The 21,348-nt window shown below is 37.2% G+C and overlaps 1 protein-coding gene across 2 annotated transcripts in view; it reads right to left on the reverse strand.

Moving 5' to 3' along the window:
• LOC107084324 (DNA-binding protein SATB1-like) overlaps positions 1-17,580 on the reverse strand; it is a 25,429-nt gene extending 7,849 nt beyond the window's left edge. Inside the window, exons 1-9 of one of the 2 annotated variants that reach the window (XM_015374116.1) lie at positions 17,219-17,580; positions 12,657-12,871; positions 12,339-12,515; positions 12,139-12,265; positions 8,616-8,739; positions 7,552-7,663; positions 5,377-5,906; positions 1,654-1,851; positions 620-775 (exon numbers count right to left, since the gene is read on the reverse strand). In XM_015374116.1, coding sequence (XP_015229602.1) covers positions 620-775; positions 1,654-1,851; positions 5,377-5,906; positions 7,552-7,663; positions 8,616-8,739; positions 12,139-12,265; positions 12,339-12,515; positions 12,657-12,858 — 1,626 coding nt within the window. In that variant the 5' untranslated portion in view covers positions 12,859-12,871; positions 17,219-17,580. Of the gene's footprint in view, positions 1-619; positions 776-1,653; positions 1,852-5,376; positions 5,907-7,551; positions 7,664-8,615; positions 8,740-12,138; positions 12,266-12,338; positions 12,516-12,656; positions 12,875-17,218 lie in introns of both variants that reach the window. The other variant, XM_015374115.1, reaches the window with a different exon arrangement.
• Positions 17,581-21,348: the final 3,768 nt, after the last annotated feature.

The following is a 21,348-nucleotide window of genomic DNA, read 5'->3' on the forward strand; positions in this document are numbered from 1 at the left end:
AAAGAAAGAAAGAAAGAAAGAAAGAAAGAAAGAAAGAAAGAAAGAAAGAAAGAAAGAAAGAAAGAAAGAAAGAAAGAAAGAAAGAAAGAAAGAATGTAAATCTGCTGTAGAAGGAGGTAAAACCAGAAAGCAAAAATCCCCCCTTTCTATGAAGGGAAATTATCCTCAAAACAAAAGGCAATAACAAGCTTATGGGGCGGCCATAAAAATGAGAACAATAAACACTCAAATCATGCCCGTGTGTGTGTTAGTATTAGTGGATTTATGTGAGTGTGCATGTTTGTGCAACTGTGTGTCAGTGCGTGCCTTCTTACAGTACATCTGTGTGCATAAATAGTGTGAGTGTGTGTATGCTGACTATTAAAGTGATAATTTAGGACACAATAGCAGTCTGATGCACTGACGATAGTCCTCTACAGAGCGCAGCTGCTGGATGATTATCTGGGCTTTTCTCCACACACATTAGCTATTTCTGATTCAAATGAGAACATGTAGTTATCAAAAAATGCCAAATTTAAACATTTAATCAAGCAATGAAAATGAGTGGCTCGAATATGCACAAGTTAGGGATTTGACAAGTTCATGAATTCTCATTTGCAATGACCGAGGAAGCACATACCTGACTTTTGGAGACTGAAACTTTTGCAAAAAGAGCTTGGGACACTTTAGCTCTCTTCATCTCCTGCTGGATCTCCTCATAGATAGAGGCGTTGACATTGAGAACACAACTGTCTGTCCTCAACCCTCTTTCAGCTGTAACCGGTGACAGTCTCGCCTAATAAGAGACCGAAAAGCATCTCAATTAGGATTGTGTTTCAGAGCACATTAAACAACAGGGAGTTTGGTTGAGAGAACATAGAATGTTGTTAATTGTAAAACTACCATAAAACAGATTTTACGCAATGTGAGGCTGTTACACTCAACAGGGGATATGAAACTACTGTAACTATCTCTCCATTTATGCATTGCTTGCGGCTATTTCTGTTATTTAACTTTATATTTTGGTTGTTTCTTGGTGTACAAGCTGCACATCACTGAGTGATTCTGTGTTTAGCCGTGTCTCTTTCCTGAAGGAAGACATTGACAGAGCTGTTGCTACGTGGTTAACTAATTTGATCCTTTTCTTTACTAAACCTGGCTTAGTGGATTTGGGTTTTGATGCAACTCTCTCCTGGAAAAAGTAATTGATATTTCCTGTATTAATATGGTGTTTGTGCTTTATTTATAAAAAAAGAAATGGTGGTTTTATTGTGGCTGCTCTCTTATTCAGGGATCTCAACATTAAGTCATGATAACTCGCTCAGACTTGACACAGACTTCATGACAGATGTATTCAGGATATGATCCCCAGTCCGTCATATCAAAACATGCTGCTGACTCTGTGGCTATTCACATTTACTTACCGGTAGTAACATTTACTTACGTAACTTGTAGATAAAAAAAAAAAATGTAGCCATATTTATCCTTTTTATCCATATATTCTCCTGTGATTCATCTCCCCATAATGTCTGAGTCTGTATTTTGATAATTTATCTGGGTTATATGCAGATTTTATATTCTTAGAAGCAACATGGAAACAACATGGAAAGTTTCAAAGCATACATGTAAAAGTGGCTTTTGTTTTCATCTGTGATAGTCTCTACCCTGGCTGACCTGCGTGGATCGTGGGGGAGTGGTGTTGCAGTTGGGTGGGAAACCAGTCATGCTTCTTTCCTTCTCTTCCTGGTACATGCGCTCTCTCTCAGCCTCGGGAAGCTGCAGGAAACTGTTCATGGCCCTGAGGTTGACCAGCAGAGATTGGGAGGCATGTTTTGGATCCTCCTCCTTCCTCAAGATCTCTGAGAGTAAACCCTGTTAAAAAAAAAAGAAGAAAACATGTAGGCGGCTTTTTACCACTAACATTAACACTGGGTTAAAAATTGTGATGATATTTTTGGGGTTAGAAAAGTGACTAGACTGCCGTCTAAAACTATAAGAGAAAAAATAAGAGATCATATGGTAAAATTAAACTGTATAGTAAAGTTGATAAAAAGGTGAGTTAACGAATGTTTGGAGACTAGTTTGGCATTTAACTCCACACACCATAAACTCAATGTAATGAAAAAGGCTTCAGTTATTTTTAACATGTCAAATTTGTTAAAATGTAAGACAAAAGAAAAAACTGTTAATTTTTCAATTATGAAATTCCATTCTAAAATAACACTGTCAGCCCTATAAGTAATACAAATAAAAACAATTGAAAATAATTAAAAGTTTAAATCAGACAGAGGTACAACATATTTTGGATTTTACCGTGTTGAATTTTAGTCTTCTGATCCAAATCTAGTTGTATACAAATTAGGTAGCATTAGGCAATTTGAGGTTGTCTTTGTTTCTTTATGGTTATAGTATCATTTGAAATGCAGGGTAAAGCAAAAATGTAATTGTTCAATTATGGACAAAAATATAAACCTTGTTGTAATCCAGGATATGGTTTATTCTTTTGAACCTGCACCATAACCATTTTCCTATGAGACATGTCATGTTTTGTTCAATATAGGTTATAAACTTTCCAACTGTTTATAATCTTGCAATAATGACACATCGACTGTTTCCACAAATACATCTTTCAGTTTAATATTTTAGAGCTTTGACATAATCAATCCTAAGTGTAGTACTATATCTATGAAAACCTATGCTTAAACTGCAAGTTATCTTTAAAGGATAAGTCCGGTCAGCAAGGAATAACCATTGGGTCATTTTGTATACCTAAAACAAATACGTTCGCAGATATTTAATGAATTTAGCTTAATCAGTAAAAAAAACAAAAACAATATATTTTGTCGCAATCACTGAGTCCAGAAACGGCCATTTTTGCCCAAATATAGTAACACCTCACTCCTGACATCTTCAGGCAGTGATGTCAGTGATGCAGTAAGCCTAACGCCATTCTCCCTGCTTTACAAGCAAAATCAATGGGAACTACTAGACACTCCTGCAATCAACAGTTAATAAAGATTTCAAGAGGACTTCACCATTGAAATTAACAAGAGCTATAATTAAACTGACAATGCTCACGTGCATGGCAGTTTGATGTTGTATACATTGGGTAAACGTGAAAAAAACATAGGCTATTTCACCTTTGCAATTCATGATCCTCTATGGTTTTGTTGTTAGATTGCCAACTTGAAGAGGGAGGATTTGCCATCAAACTTCTGGCCAGAGAAAAAACAAGTTACTCTTTGCTCTGCATAGAGCACTGGTGTTGCCATCATGGATAATAGCCCATTGTGCCAGATACGGCCGTGGAACTTGCTCAACAGCCGATACCGCACCGTGACGTCACAAACTGGTAGGTGACAGTAGTGTTCTTTGACAAACTTGGACGTCTCCGGTTAAAGAACATACAAATTGAATTACTCTTAATTAAAAACATTTACCATTTATTGAAAAGTATGTAATAATTTCACACTTAAACTACTTTCAGAAGTTTTTTATTCTGAATGTGACCAGACTGTTCATTTAAAGCTACAGTGTGTCATTTTTAGCGACATCTAACGTCCAGACTGCAGACTGCAGCAACATGAACATCTCCCCCCGATCGCTTCTCCCCCCCCCAACAGTACGGCGAGCGTTACGGGACAAAATGTGTTCCACGACGTCCGCATCACCTACCTTCTCAAGTGATGAGGTTTGTTTACATAGATAATTTTACAGATAGTATTCTCAGGCATAATACTGCCATCTATTGTTCAGTACCATCTCAGTTCATCTCTCTCAACTTGCCGTAGTTACTTTCGAGCGTAATGGGCGATCTCGCCATCGCTAGTTTGTTGGCTCTGCGCTGTCGTAGCACAAAGATGTCTACCTCCATGGCTGCGAGACCAGCTCCTATGTAATTATAAATAACGAATTCTAAGGCAACGCAAATATTAAGGTTAAGAGGCTGAGCTCGTAGATGATGATAAATAACATAGTTATGTATAATATATTACATTTCTGACTGTATATCCCTGTAATTATTACACACTGTAGCTTTAAATAATTAACAAAAGTGAAATTAGAAAATTATAAACAATGGATAAGTATTGGAAACCCCCACCTATCCCAAGCCTCCAAATCGAAGAGGTTCTTTGTGTGAATTGTCTAAAAAATGCTTGTGAAAAATGCTCTTTTTGCTACGACATGAGGTTTTGGCATAATGCCTAATGTTTGTGGCACCAATGTCCACAGGGAAACATGGGGGTAGATAGTAAACAATTTAATATTTCAACTCTGTTGATGCAGTTAGGAAGTATAAAAAGATGGTCTCAAAGAAAGACAGGAAATGAAACAAAAAGGTTGGATTTTTTGAGGGAGATTTTGAATAAAGAGAACAGGGAGGGATTTTTTTTTCCCAGATAGAAAGGTGGCATAATACAAGGACAGTGAGACTGAGCAGGAGGTAGGGAGCGGGACAACATTTCTCTAAGGGGTTGTGATTAGTTGGCCCAGCAGCTGCTTTTCTGCTGGCACCAGCTTTGTGCTGCAGAGAGTTGGCACAAACGCGTACACAGAACCACAGTAACAGAGGGAGGGGGGTCAGAGCAGCACAGGCAAGGCCAGTGTGCAAACCAAGATTTCATACCCTTTACTAGAACAACAGGAGACCAAGTATAGAGCCTTGCAGAAGTAGCCATACGCTTGAATGGAAACATGAAAAACCACAAAACTCAATGTGTTTTATAGTTCTTGCATGAGACAGAGCAACATAAAGGAAGGAAAGGGATGTAAAATTTACACGTCTTGGAACTGAACCTATTTTCCATTATACTTCAAACTTACCTGTCATTTGGCACAGGTTCTCACTTCTGTGTTCTTGCTAAAGTGAAACACCCTAACTGTTTGACAAAACACATCCCTAATACATATCTTGGCAGCTGGGCTTAGGGTGATAGGTAGTGTTATAATTCCACAACATATAAAGGGTTACATGTAGGCCAAAAAAGTTTACATTTGGTCTCTTCCAATCAGAGCACCTCCTTCCCAATGTTTTGCTGTTCCCTTTTCGCTTGTGGCAAAGTGAGAATATGAGTTTTGGTGGTTTTCTTTCATAAAATGGCCCTAGATTATTCCCACCAAGTAATGATTTTCCAACACCCCCGTAGTTATCATGGTCCTCCTTGCTGCTTCTCTGACATATTTATTTTTGTCCAACCTTTAAGCTTAGGCGGACGGCCAAACTTGATTGGTAGGTTGGAAGTTGTGCAGTACTCTCTGCATTTGTTTTTAAAGAGCTAAACAGTTTTTATTGAATGCAATGAGTCAAAATAAAGAAAAGTACAAATTTTACTTTGTCCAATAGCTCTAAACAACAAATAATGTCAACATTCATTCTTCACATCCATCTTACAATACCTGGGTTCTGTTAAAGGCCACTCGTGCAAAGATGGCTTGGGAGATGCCCGCTCTCCTCAGTTCCTCCCTCACATTCTGGTAGATATCACTCGGTACGTCGGTCTGTGCTACAGAAGACGCTGTAGCTCCAGTTTGATTTTGCGTCATTATTGCTTGACATCCCCCTGGACCACACTGTGCTTGCGGTGATGCTTGAGAATCAGAAGCTTTAATAAAGGTCTTGGCAGGAGGCCTTCCCACAGGGGGGTGGTTGAGATACTGCTGTGGTGAAGAGGAGAGAGCCTGGCCAGCCAGCATGCGGGTGACGGCATATTGTTGGTTAAGAAACTGGGTCATCATCAGCTGCTGGTTCACCATTTGGGAGCTGAGATGCTGGGGGGGCAAACCAGGAGGGTGAAGACCAAGCGATGGCCGTCCACAGATGTTGGCCACTGGGAAAGGAAGGTTGGAGTTTTGATCCACTGGGCTGCTTGGAATTGATTGCTGGGTGTGGGTGATTTCTATGGACTGCTCAGGAAAGCACTCACTGTCTGGTGGAAGAAAAAGAAAAATTAATTGTTGTACAAAAACTAAAGAAGACCTGCTAGTCTACTGACTAAATATATAAAAAAAACAGAAAAGAGAAAGCATTGCTTGCTTGAAATATTTGTGATTCAAATATAATGTTTGCCTTTATATACAAGTTCTACAATTGTACACCCAGATATAATTTTTTAAATTCTAAAATATCTCAATAAACTTTATAAATGATCATGCTTAAAATCATAAACTTAAAGAAAACCCAAGATACATAGAAAAAATGTTTTCCTTTGCTTTTTATCCTGAAAAGGTTCTCTGCATAAGTCTTCCAGAGTCCAATCTGAAACAACAAATAGACATTTCAAACCCGGGCTGAAACAAGTTAAACTGATTACAGATTATTTAAAATGTTTTTTTTTTTTTATTTGTAAAACCTAGAAATGTTTTTTATTTTATTTGTAAAACCTATTTGAGGAAGTAAAGATGGAAATCTTTGTCTTTTTTCAAAACATTTAGTGTCTTCATCTCTTGTGTTATTCTTTTATTATAGTATTCTGCATTGCACACCAGTTAACCAGGATTTTTTTCATTTATATAGGATTTATCAGCTTTTAGGAATTGCATTTTTGACAAGCTAAAGGTTTCACATCTTACCCTCTCAGACCTCTTACCTTGACCTTCTGCTTGATACTTTACTCTGTTTGTCTTTTAAGCGAAACATTATTAGACAGATTCTTTGTGCCTTGCTCAGGGTGACATCAAGATCCTCAGCAGGGCATCGCTGTTTATGTCTGATATAAATACTTAATCTTATAAAAAGATGCACATCCACTGTTTTTAGGTCTAGGAATTTCCAGGACTATAGGAAGGCTTATAGCTTATCTGGTAGTCTGTTGCTGATTTCCAGTTTCAATCATTTGAAGATTTACATTTTTTTTTTATTTGGAAGAAATACATTTTCGGTTTAAGAAGTTGATCTAGAAATGTCATTATAAGCCTATAATAGAGAATTTTGTACAAGCCTGTGGGTAAGGAAATAATATCATCACATCTTTCTCTATTTTGTATTAGGGAAGGTTTTACGGTTCCTTTTTTTTTTTTTTTTTTAAGAAAACCCTCCACTCTTACTTCAACATAAACACAAGAAAACGCTCCCCAAAATGCATAATACACATTAGATTGTTAAAAGGAATTGTTACTCATTAAAAACATCTATTTAGAGGACATAGTTGGACATAGCAATAAACAAGTAAAAAGTCAATATTGTTTTTAAAGGTTTTAAACTCACCAATTCCCTTCTAATCACTGTCTTGAATGTAAAGCACTTATTGAAACAAAACCAACATGTTTTGGAGGGAAATAGCTCAATTAAAACACCCTATTCCAAAGCTTTAACTTTTTTTCTATCAACTAAACATTTACTTATTGACATATATGATTTAGACTTCTACTTAGATTTCCCAAATTTTGTATATGCCACTATTTAATTTAAATAAATTCAAATTAATCATCAAGAGAAAATCCTGATATCGCTGAAACATAAAGGTTAAACCGTATTTTGATTATTGCAAAAGATAACATCTTTTTAATTAATTTAATACAAATCAAGAGTAGAAATTCCCATTTCATTTGTATTGGAATGATTAAAAATCCTACCTTTGTGGCATTTGGACCTTTTGAAGTGCTTGTACCAGCGACCAAACTCGTGGCACTTGGCAGCGGAGACATTTGCATAGTAAGTGCTATTTACAACAGATGATATCATTCCCTGAAACACGAGGGGGGAGAAAACAAAAGGTATTTATTACATTTTGGGCGGCCTGAGTGCCTCAGCTGCTCACACATCTGATATTAATGAACTCAGATCCGTGTTATTAAAAAGACCCCCAGGTAAATAGCATAATAAAGACAGATGAGTGTGTCAGTGCGGGAGCTCTGCATGCAAGCATGCATGTGCGCAAAATCAAACAAAACACTAGAGGTCATCAGAGACGATTTCTATCTTTTAGCAGCTGATGCACCTTTTCCTGGAAGAACTATTCTGTGAATTCTTTACATCTGATTTTACATATGACCTTTACATGTTTATTGTAATCTGCAACTCACAAATTAACATTCGGGTGTTAGTTACTGCAGCTTTTAAAGCTGCAGAACAAAATGAATGCCATTTTTTAAAACTGGACTCTTCTTCCTTTGATAATGGTAAAATGAGATCTGTTTAATTAAATTCATGTAGTCTTTAAACAACACATCGAAGGATGTATTAAATGGTGAAAACAAAGTCGGGAGCTACATTTTGAGGTTAAAAAGACACACAGACAGACAGACTGGCCTACAGTCAATAGAAACAAATAGGGAGCAGCCAGAGAGAGATGGCTTTTTAAGAGATAGTCATCTTTCTTTATCTGTTGCTCTCTCCTGCGCCCTACCCCCACATCATATCAACCTCAGCATCTCTGCTTCCTGCATATCTACTGGAGCACATATGAGCTTATAAATGCAGCCCCACAAACCCACACAGCACATGAAGGCCAAAGGCAACACATAAACGTTCCTTTCATTTTGTCCTTTTTTATTATTTAGTTAGGGTGTGTCTTCTGTGTTTATACCAATATGCCTTATTATGATTTTACAAACCAAAACTTCAAAAATCAACCTAGAATGAGGGTTTTAGAGGTCTAATTACTTGTGGTTGATTAATTCAGGTTTGTGTGGCATACCTGGGAAAGGGGACACTCTTTGGCCAGGGAGCTCTGATTCATGTCCTTAAGAAGCTCCTTCAGAGCGTTTCTCACGTTGGAGATACTCCACTGCTCAGCTGGCAAGTCTTCCAGTTTGGGACAACTTAAAAAACGATAAAAGAAAAGGCAACAACTAAAGGAATCATTGCTTTACAGTTTTATTGCTGGGCCTTTAGAAAAAAAAAACTGCTATGGAAAAGAGCTTGAAAAAAGAAACAATTGGATGTGTACTGAAGAAATTTTACCAAGGTAAGGCAAGTTTATTTAGAGAGCACACTTCAGAATTAAGACAAAATTTACATGAAAAAAAAAAGAGAAGCACACTGCAATGGAATAAAGTTAATTAAAAGTAAACATTTCAATGTGTATAAAACATAATCAGGAACAAATTGAGTAAAGGTTCCTTCTGACAGATTAACCATGTAGATTGGGGAAAAACATGTTGATGTCGAATTGTATCTGAAACTTGCATAACTCAGCTGCGATGTCAACCAAAGATCTTAGTTTTAACTTGTGAGAAAAATCGAATGCAGCATTTTCCCCATACCTTATGTGTCAGTATATGGCTATTCAATTAACCTTTTTTCACTCTACTTTCCATTCTGATTGATACTCCACCTACAGGATAACAGCTTTTTTGGAAATAGGCTATATTCCATTCAATTTAAATTAAAAAATACTTTATTAATCCCAAAAGGAAAATTTAGTAATGTAACCCATTGTTGAGATTTAAATGGGAGTCTGTCTGACGTGTGTGCTCTCCTTCTATAACCTTCTGGTTTCATTTTTTTTCTCTCTATCCAGATTACAAAGAGCAGCAGGAAAAGCTTTGAATAGTCGGTTGCATAGTTGCAACCAACATAGATGCACCTCCCTCAGAATCTAAGTGCTCTATTCTAGACAGCCTGTTATAACATTACATTAAGTTGTGTGTTTTACTCGTTTTCTATAAAATGACTTTTTGTTTTCCATTTCTTGTAAACTTGTTAAATTTCTCTTTTGAAGGTTTGGGGGGTTTAATGTTATTTTCTAAGATTCATTTTGTTTTTGAATTTATTTCCTCTGTGTTCATTTCTTATTTTTTGGTCCTTTTCTTTCATGTCCTTATCTCAGTGCCTCACCCAGCTAGACAGTTTTATTCCATCCATACAGTTGTTTCCATGTACCTATAGCATCATTTCCTGTTAGTTTCTTTCTAGTTCTCCTGTTTCTGTTTTAAATGGCCTTGCCTTCTAAATGGCTTGAACTTATATAGCGCTTTTTCAAGTCAGGAGACTTAACCAAAGCGCTTTATACTATATTCAGTCATTAATCAATTTACACACTCATGTCTTTACTTAAATAAACAGGTGAGCCTTTCACTTCTACTACTTTATATGAGTCCTTGCCACTTTAAAAATTGTGGCAGCTTATTTATCTTATTGCAAACTCAATAGAGAACATACATGTCCATATAAAAATTTAGAAATGGGAAATAATATAACCATATCTACTGTTCACTTCTGTCTAAATCCAAGGATCTGTCTGTCTGTCTGTCTGTCTGTCTGTCTGTCTGTCTGTCTGTCTGTCTGTCCATATATTCACAAATTATTCATGCAATAATCCTTACAAATGTGGAGTTACGCTTTAGACCAAAACAATAGCAAGAATTGAGAATTGAGTGAAAAATGGTCTTAATTCTCACAGAATTCTTTTTTGTTTCATAAGGAGAAAAAAAATAATGTGATGTTGAGGGTGATCAACTCTTTATCATTCGAGAATATCTCAATAAATCTGACTGTCATCAAATTTTAATTCACTTCAGTAATTCAGTCTAAAAAGTGAAACTCATACATATTCATTACGCACAGAGTAAAATATTCCTAGTGTTTATTTCGATGAAAATTAATGATGGCCTACAGCTAATTACATCCCAACATTAAATTTCCTTGAAAATGAAAACATTTAATACATTTATTCAAGTTTTTCTAAATCATCTGCTATATGTTAAAGTCAACAAAGAGATGAGGATGACTGCTGACCTAATAGTGAGAGACACAGAAGTATGATTTCAACCACATTATTAGAAATTTAAGGTGAGATTAAAAAAAAAAAAAAGCTGCAGCAGCAGAGATACTGTAACAAAAAATCTTAAAAGTATTGTAATGCAATAGCAGTTTAATTTTTGCTTTTATTTAAACAGGCTGTTAGTCGAACAAGGCCTTATAGTCTATCTCTGTCACCCTGGCACCCAATGACATTTTCAGGGATTTAATATCTGACTCTTCATGAAACTGTGATGGCTGACATTTTCTATCTTCTAATAAACTGATACGTTATGAGAATGAATATCAGATTTTTGTCTCCTTCTGTCCAACATCTGTGCAGTGACCATCTGGTCACAGCTCTGTTTGTTGCCTGTCAACACATTAGAAATGCATGCCTGTGTACGGGTATGATGACATGATTAGGAAAATGGTTCTACCCTAACTCTCCTAATCACAGCTCATTTGATCCACCTGCTCCTACCTCTGTTTAAGGTGCTTGCATCCAGTTATCAGGGCCAGATTATCCCGTTTTCTGGTGCCAGTGGAGCGAGTGGTTTTTAGCATCCCTTAGTGTTACTGATTTCCTGATCCTGACCTGTTCTGCCTCTCAACCACTGAGCCTGTCTGTTCCCATCTGAATGGTTTGCTTCAAATGTCTTTGGAATCCTGGACCTCTGAACCAGCCAGTTCCTGTTCTGATCTGTTTGCCTAACCTGGCTTCAGACTCCTGGACCTCTGAGCCTTCTTGTTCTGATCTTTTTGTCTGACCTGTCTTTGGACTGTTTGGACTCTTTGCATGTTCTCCAGGGCTGCAGCATCTGGGACTCTCTGGGTGGCACCCACTGCATCTTGTTGGCAGCCCGCCAGCTGGATCCTACCTCGTTCTCAGGACACGGGCTGAACTGTTAAAACTGATAGATGCCCTAGCCACTGCAGCTGCTGAAGTGCAGACCTGTGTTTGAATAAATGCATTTTTAAGATATTCCACTGTCTGTCTTGCCTGTTCTAAACCTTTGACAAAATACATCTTTAGCTGACAGACCAACCCATTTAGAGCAGTAAATATACCAAAATGATAAGAGAAATATATCTAAACATTTTGGATAAAAAAAAAAAAGTCAGAGTAATATTTTCACCTGGTTTAATTTCTTAAAAAGTCTTCCTTAAGGAACCTTTCCCTATCTATTAATCGAAAAAATAAAAAATAGATTAATTGATTTGCAAAATAATTGTTAGTTGCAGCCCTAATTAATATACACAAAGCTATTATTTTGCTGAATCTTTGGTTATTGACTTTACACTGTATGGTTTTCCATCAGGACTTGCTGCCTGCCCACACTGCCAAAGGTATTGCTAACTGCTATAAAGTCCAAAGTATCTCTGGGCTTGATTATTTTAATCTATATGCTCCTTAGCCAAAGATAAAACTAGCACTTTGCAATAAAAAAATATATAAATGTATGCTTGTTCTCTACCTGTTAAGCTGTATCTTCAGTGTGACAACATGGTGAACATCCTGCAGCATATCAGCCACCGTAGCATCAGGAGTATCAGTCACAGAGGAGAGAGGCACTGGGTTCCACCTGCCGACCTGAATTAGACCTAAACACACAAAAGCAATAAAATCTTAGGTTGCAAAGGTCTGTTTCTGCTCGGTGTGTTTTGTGCTGCCTACCTTTAGCCTGGGCAGCAGAGCTATGGGAGTATCCCAGCGTCAGTAGAGCCATTTCGGTCAGCTGATTGAATAACAGATCTCTTTTGACCAAGACAAACTCAGCGTGGTCGTCTCTTTTCTCTGCTTCCACAGAACTTTCCCTGTGCTCAACCACACAGAACACAGGAAGAAGGGTTCCTAGGGTGCCAGAGAGACAACAGGTTTATCACGAGAAGTTCATATATTCAAAGAGAACTTATTTATTTCAAGAATGAGTCAGATTTGATCATTTAAAAGTTATTCTTCTTACTGACAGTTTTTTTTATCCTGACCCAGTACCTTTAGAGTGCCAGCTTGCTGTAGTGGATTTCTGGGTGGAGCAAGGACTTTTGGGCGCAGGACTCCCCTGTCTCCCCCTTTCTGGAGTTGAGGGTCCCATCTTGTATTGTTCTAGTCGAGCTATCTTAGCTGGAGGGGGCCGAGGGTTCACAGTCGCATCATTGGACTCAGTTTTCTTAACTCCATCACACATTGGATCCATCTGTGGTTTCACACTTCTGAGAGAGGGCCATAAACATCAGAAAATTTTAAGAAAACTTTTTAATTTGTGTTCTTAGTGTTCAAATGTCTGCTATGATTTTCTGAATCTACCCTTACAATATACATATTTACACTTTCATGAGGAGATGTAGAGCATAACTTATGAAGCTGGTTAATTTATAAACATTTGAGTTAAATAGAGGCACCTTTCTGTATATATATTAATAAACATCTTAGATATACTGCTTTATTTTGTCTTTTCAAAGAAACTGGTCAAGCAATCAGGAGAACCGTATTTCTATAGATGTCTAGTTCTATTGTTCTGAACGGGCTACAGGGTTTAAAGGTAGAGACGTGAACATAAATTCTTCAACCATCATACTGTTCTGGAGAGAGATTAATTTTTGCTCAAAGATGAACACGTTGTTGTTGTTTGTTGTTGCTTTTCAACCCCAGATTTAAAAGGACCAGGAATGCACCACAATGGAAATTGGTCACAACCGAAAACGCAAAATTTGGAAACCAAGGCCAAAAAACAAAAAACGTAAAACCAAATGAAGTTATATTGTTGAAATGCATTTTAGGCCTACCCCTGACATCTTCTTGTTATGCCCTTGGACTTGCAGAATTACTGGGAATGTTTCTTGCTTTTTTAAACAAGTCCTCCACAGATGTAGTGGGCATGTTTTATGCCAGCTTTCTTTCCTTCTCATCTTCAGAATGGTGATTGGGACCTTCTATGGCATTTCGTGCCACTGATATGTGCACGCAGTGAGACTGATGTGCAACGTCTGACAAATCTTGCTCCGCTACCTGTCCTCTCTTGCTTCAGTGCTTTACATTTTTCGCGCTCAACAACATTTCTTTGTGCTGAATGTGCTGTTTATTACATTATCACAAGTTTCCGCCGGGTTGTTTCGGAGTTAAATGTCTATCGGCCGAAAAGCTAAAATGCACTTTTCTATAATTTTTGGCTGTAGATTTTCAGTGGCCCAAATTTTCAGGTCATCCCTGACTGATTGAAAAATTCTGACTGAAACTAAAAAGAGATTATCGGAACTAGCAATTCCTAACATCTTAACATCCACCTCATTTTGGGTAATCCTCGCCTATTTTGCATACCCAAATAGAAAAGCAAATAACTTACGAACTGTAAGCCCAACTTACATTTGCAATACATTATTTAAAAGCTAACACCCTCTAGTTTCCTAATATATAAATAAAAATTGGGTTACTAGAACACAGACCAACCTGCACTGGAAATGATAGGTCTTTTTTGAAGAGCATTTTAATATATCAGCTTGGAGCTGCGCGCAATCGCTCTACCTGCTGGTAAAAAAATTTACCGGTGGAACTGTATGCATTCTGAATTATTACTTATTTAAGGTCAACTGGGTCGCCGGCGACCGGCGACGGTTTTAAGTAAACCAACATTTGATGAAATGCCACTCAGCAAGGAAGAAGCAATTACTTCAGCAGCAACATAAAAAGCCAGTATGCACGGAATATTGGTGGTGCAATTAATTGCATTGGCTATATAATTGCAATTGAACAAAACGAAATTTCCAATCACAGAGGCATTCAATATTAATCACATTATGTATATTTAACATACTAAGACTCAGAATTTCTCACTCCAGACCTTTGTGTGGCAGTAAAACACTTAAAGTTGGTTTGTCCCCCACACAGAAAGCTAGTGAGAGTTGCAGCTAGATCAATGCTTGCAAGAAGCTAGCACTTCATCACAAATTTGGTTAAAAGAAATCGCAATTTTGATTTTTGGCAAAATCGTTCAACCCTAGCTTGTAAACCTGAAATCAAAATACAATGAAAGGGTGTGGCAGAACCACGGTGTGTGGATGTTTTGTTGCAGGAGGGACTGGTGCACTTCACAAACTAGAACGCATCACATGGAAAGATGGTTATCAGGTCATTCTTACAGACCTTAAACTAAACGTTTAGTGTGATTTAATGTCAGACAGTGAGAAAACAGGTAAGGTCATTTCTATATGCATAGGAAAATGTGGATTTATCAGTAAAATTAGTTAATTATGATTGAGTCCATATTTTTTATTTAAGTAGTACCAAAAGTTTTAATCCAGGGGCACGGTCGCAGGGACCCACTGGCACTCCTCGCATTAAAACAATGTGATTTCATTACAGATAAAAAAATCTGATAAGATGGACTAATTTTCCTTAATAACAAGACTGAGCTGTTTCTCCATCTACTTGGAATGAATTCAGCTCAGAGTCTATATAGGCCTTGCTTCATGTGTAATACAATTTCAGGGTACAGCTCTGGGATCAGCTGTCCGTTGTGTTAGATGCAGCCGTATTTCAACCTACTCCCTAGAAGAACATTAGTTTTGTAGCAAGGTTAAACTTCTATTCATTATCTTAATGTTTATAAATCAATCAATTCTATCCTAAAGCCTAATCCTACAGATGAATCCTGAAGCCGTCTCCTTCTAGCTTAGCAACTTCTATTGCCCCTAAAAAGATTGGGAGAGTTTTTGTTTTGTTTATTTCCCTTGATTTGATTAAGAAAGAATATTAAAATGTAAATAAGAATTAATTAATCACAAAAAGCATCAAATGATTAATCAATCACAAGTGGTTGACCAAAACCAAAATACCATTGAAAATAAGCTGTGATGATATGTGTTTAAGGTTCTGAGTTTCTTTTGTTTTTCTCTGCTGCATATGTTCTCCAGTTGTTGACATTTAAATATTAAATTTTTTCGAGGACTAGTTCTTGGTTTCTTTCTTTATTCTGTGTAGATTTGCTAGATTCCTTCCCTTTGTTTTTTGTCTGTACAGCTCTTGTTTATTTCTCTCTTCCCCTAAGCTTCCTTTGTCTTTGTCCTTCATTAGTCTTAGCTTATCTAATTACGCTCACCTGTTTTTGCCATGCCTTTTTCCTCACTTCCCTCTGCACATAAGTTCCCTGGTTATCATTGCTCATGGCTGGTCTCTTCAGCTGCCCCTGCCTTTCCTTGTCTTTTTCATGCATCCTGTTCCTGTTCTTCCGTTTTGAGCTCCTTGGGCATAACGTTTTTGTTTTCTTTATCTCTGTCATTAAATTGAGCTCTGCTCTGCCTTTAAGTCAATTTTTTCAAACAAAACAGGACAGAAAACATGAAGTATCTAACAAATAAAAGCACAACCTCCCGTCTACACACTACTTTTTGAAGAAAATATCATCAAGTGATCAAACAAAAATTTAAATTTTTATAGCTTAAAAACTAAACAAGAGTTTGTTAATATTTCAGATGCATCAAGAAATGAATTATATGGCAAGTGAGTTTGAATACCTGTTTAAATTTATGTAGATAATGAGACTAAAAGGGATTTTAAAAAAATGTAGTACCAGCCTTGATCTTGGATTATTGTTTTTACATGATCAGACATGGCTGTACAACCCTCACAAATTCCGCTTCCATCATGACATTAATACCCAAACAGCTCTCTAAGGCAATAAAGTTACAAATCAGTTAAATTCATGTCTACTCAGGCTTTGCACATTTGGAGGCTAAAATTCTCTTCCATTTTTCTTACAGAATGGTTTAGGCTTAGTGAGAGAACTTGAGAAGTATGTCTGTAACTGTGAGTTAGGGATGTTATACTTGAAGATAACGAGTCTAAGGTCTTTTTTCTTAAAGAAATGTTTGTGTCTCCTACCATGGCTTATGGCAAACTGCTTCTGGATGAAATTGATGTTTTTATTTTTCAAAAACTAAATAAATAAATTGAATAATAGATAATAATAATAATAAAAAAATTTGCCAAACAAACAAAAGGGCTATATTAGTTTGGTTTGAGGTATGCTTTATTTTTTTCTGTTTATCTTATTTGCTTTTTATGAGCATTATGTCATTTTTATTATTGTGAGAGATGCTGTTAAACGAAATGAATTGCATACTTTTGTATTTAAATCTGATACAAATGATGGAATCTAAGAGAAAACAATGTTACATATACAAAACAGACTTCAACATAAATGAAATAGGAAAAATAATGTGTGGAAGAACAGATTTCATCATTTATTTCAGTTTATCCTGCAGCACTGAGAGTTACAAGAATTTGGAACCAACTTTTGCGCCCCCTGCTTATGTTTGAATGATAAATCTAGATTTGTGGACAGATCTAAGTATGTTTCCAGACGGGATATCCCTTTCAGTGAAGGTTATGACCTTCGGGCTCATAGAAAAGCCTCTATTTCAGACTAAAGTCCTGGAAGGTTCCAAATAAACCAGTGAAAACCAGGCGCGTCGCTATGCAGCCAAATTCAATTCATTTTCTGCATCTCTATCAGCTCCGATTTTTGGCATCAAACGAAGTTTGATCGAAGTGAAACCAACCTGTTTGTGCAAGACCCGAGGTGTGATCGTTTACCACCAGCCCGTTCTTGCAGAAAGCATCTCTAGCCATGTGTTTCCTCTGCCTCCATCGATCCAGCCACGTCTCCTGTCTGCACTCTCCTTATCATACGCTCCTCTTTCTATCTGTTATATCAAATATTTACGCCACGGCATCCAGATATTCCCATGCCTGCAGGATGCTGTTTATCCTTATTCCCTGCACCTCAGCTGAAGGCTGAATGTGGATCGGTACAAGTTCAGAGCGACCTTCCTTCACCCATCCAGATCACCAGGTCTACCTCTATATCTGCCAGCATCAAACTGCAGAAGGAACAATGCAAAGACAGCCTCCTCCGACCCATCGAGCACGCACCAGACTCCAGGACAGCGATTGTTGTTGTACTTCAGAGCGCCACTATGCGGAGAGAGAGAGAGAGAGATATAGAGACCCCCTGCCCCCTCCCACTTCAGCACACACGCACACAGAAATACACAGAAGCAGCTGCATTAACATATGGTCTAATAATGAATTCACGCGCGAGCGCTGTAAGTGTATTAAATGTGACATTTGCGCATAAATCTGTTTATTTTCTACAGCAGGCTGTTTGCATTGTCTTTAGGGTTTTGGAGCTCTCCATGGTATTAACCTGCAGCCTACAGGCAAAGTGTTTTTAAACATACCTGATAGGCTACTTTTAACCCCTAAAGTTGTTCCCAGCTTCACATACAGTGGATTAAAAGTGGTTTTCTTTCTTTTTCCTTTTTTTTTCCTTCCTGGGTGATATAAATACTTTGTTGTGCAGTCAGAGTCCCTGCCTTAAATGTGGAGCCCAGGCGGAAGTTCAACTGAAGAAACTGATTGCTCTCCTATATCCACCTGCAACACAGCCAATCAGTTTTGAACAACACCTCAACGAAAGCCAATCAGCATCCAAAGTTAATCTAAAAAGGCCTCTGATATGCACCTGTCTGCTCCTGATGATACAGTTTCATACACCTCCAACCCTCCTCCACCATCGTAGCTAAAACTTCATCAGTGTCATTCCTCCTGGACTCTTACTGCGTTCCTTGTCTCATCTCAACTGGTCCGACAGAAGACCGCCATGTTGAGCCTGGTTCTGCCAGAGGTTTCTTCCCAATGGGGAGTTTTTCCTCTCCACTGTTGCTTCATGCTTGCTCAACGACAAAGTAATTGTATCAATACATTTCTCCTAATTGTCTTTTCTCTTCCTGTAAGTTTTTCCAGATTGAACTGACATTTAGTTTAAGATTAGGGTGATAGCAAGGAGCCCCCCCCCCCAACATTAAAAACTCTTCACCAAAATAAAGTGGGGAAAAACCATTTGAATATTTCAAAAAGTTTAACACCAGTTAAAAAAAATTTCCCATTCTCACAATGCACATAAGGATTTTCCCTTTCAGAATAGAGAAATTATAGATTTAAATTCTAAAAAGTGAACACTTCTTTAAATTGATATTCCCTTTACATTGTTTAATGTCTCACCCTATGACCAGGATAAGACATATAAAGAAGTAAAGAAACTTAAATAGAACCAACAGGTGCGCTAATTCTTGTTTCCAGCAATCAAGTGATCAAACACTATATATAATGTTGTTGGAGCCAAATGCTTGATTTATGATTGAATATTTATTTCTAGTTTACTATTTTTGTCTGGTTTTGGTATGATATATGCAGTATGGACATGAAATATTTTGGTTAGAAGTATAAGTTGACTGACTTAATTATGAAATCATGAATTTGTTTAGTTGTGTTTTGCTGCCATTCATAATTTACGCTGTTTCTCGCCTCCTCCCCTTCATTATGGACAGGTGACTGCAAAACCTGGATTATATTGGAGTTGGCTATTGGGGCCGGGTGAGCTTTTGGATTCAGTCAACGCAGCCATATAGTTTTTGACCGCTTTTGATTATTGTTGTTTTTTTTGAGTGGCAAAAAAGGAACGAAATGAGCCGATATGATCTTCCTGTCACGTCATGTTGCGGTAAGAAAATCTAAGTTTGTTTTGATTTTGGAAAATAAAGCGTCTTGATCAAGAGGAAAGAAAGTTTGCTGATTGCATGGTCACATTAAACAACATCTGACATCTGAGTCTAACTTGGATGCTTCTGAACCAAGAGCCAAACGCATCTTTATTGGAAAGATTACGCTATTAAATGTGATAAGCAGTCTTCAAGATCATGATGAAGCTTATCTCACTTGTGTACCTTGAGAGCTCTGACTTGGTAGATCAAGGACCATACCAGGGAATCCCTTCATCTAGACCTTTTAAAATGTTTCTCCTAGCTGACTTAATGTTACAGCTCAAATCTGTACACAAAGCCTGCACTTGGCACTCATATCCAAGGTTCTTTATCACTCCTGTGATTATCCCTCAAGAGAGATAACAGGGATTTTGTCCTAACTTGAACAAATTGTCCATAAAGTAAAAAAAAAAAAAGCTAAACCTGAGGGAGTTTTTCCTAATTTCTTGCTTTCTCAGACAATTCAATTTAATTTATTATTGCCCAAAGAGGCCATAATGACTTTATTCCATACAAATGGGGAAAACATACCTAACCATTATAAATATAGATTTTCTTGTGAACTTATTTCTCTCATCCAGAATCCCTCTGGTGCACTACTATCTACAACTCCAATCAATCATGTTCTTCAGCTTAAGGGCCTTCCCATATAGATCACCTCTGATTAGGGGTCTCATTAATTTCCCAAACCATATAAATAAGGCTGATTCAAACGTGTAAATGACTAATATTCCTCAAAAAATTATATTCTACTTAAATTACTTAACAAAGGCCAAGTTGCAACAAACATTTCAATTGGAAAGTCTATCGACGACTTTATTTATTTTTAGTGAAAGCAGGACCCCTCACTGTCGAAAAATGTAATCCTGTTATTAATATAATCAGTAACATTCAGTGCAGGTTGAATATTATATAGAGAGCCCTCTACAATGATTTAAATCTAAAATGGTCCTCCTCAGCCAATTTGAGTTTGATACAAAGCATGGGTCTGCAGTCTGCTGCATGCCTGCTAGGATTATTTTTGATTAAATAATGAAATAAAATTCACATTGCTGTTGCTGCATCTGTCTGCAATGGGATCAAGAGATGGTTAGTTTTTGTGTTAACAGATACAACAGCACAAGCTGTTTTTTCAATATCATATGTATATGATAAAAGGGTGTCAAATAATTAAAATAACAAGAATCATTAAAAACAAAAAACAAAAAACTGTACAACGTTTATTTGGTGAACAAGTTGATTTTATAAGACATGATTTTGATGCTATCTGCCTGCTTGGATGCTCTTGCTCTTGGTTTAATCAAAACAAAACGACCTAGCTGTGTGCCCATTACAACTTGTGACATTACCAGTTTCATGGTTGAATTACAAATACTTGATTATTAAGCATAAGTTTGTTCCTTTAAATCATCTATCTTTATTTATAGTTTTTTGAAGGAAGGATTGATGTGGCTGCCTCTCTAATTTCCAGTAATTTTTATCAAATTTAAGCACACTAAATTTAATAGAATTGGTCAAAGCTGTCTTAGCAGGACAATCATCCTGATTTCTGCCCTGATTTTCACCTTTCTGAGACACTGCACTCTTGGAAATCCAACATATTTATTTTTCTTGACCCGATATCCTGTATTGCATTCAAATCAAAGGCTGGAGGCAGGAGAAAATCGGAACTATTGCAGCTCAATGCGGCACATCAACCAATCAGCTGATTCCGGAGCTGCAGTCACTATATCCAAGAACTCTATGATTACCTCACTAAAATGTTTCTTACTATGGCAAAACATTTTTATGATTAATACCTACGTTCACTTAGACTGTCAAAAATGTTCAGCAAAAAAATATTCAGCCACTACTAACAGCAGCAGGAAATTCCAGGTTGATTGGGCAACTTAAGGGAGCTATGGCTGGGGATAACATCAACAACGTACCATCTAAAGCCAGGATAATAACCCTTACTCATCAGATGGGTCTGTATACTTTGCTTGATGCACGTCAAAAGCATCATAGTGAGCTCTTGTGTAGCTGTGCTGTGCTTGTCAAGTGGCTGAAAACAGCACACTGTACAGCTACAACTGTTCTGTCCCCCG

Source organism: Cyprinodon variegatus, unplaced genomic scaffold (genome assembly GCF_000732505.1).
Source record: "Cyprinodon variegatus isolate N-32 unplaced genomic scaffold, C_variegatus-1.0 Scaffold98, whole genome shotgun sequence".
Lineage (NCBI taxonomy): Eukaryota > Metazoa > Chordata > Actinopteri > Cyprinodontiformes > Cyprinodontidae > Cyprinodon > Cyprinodon variegatus.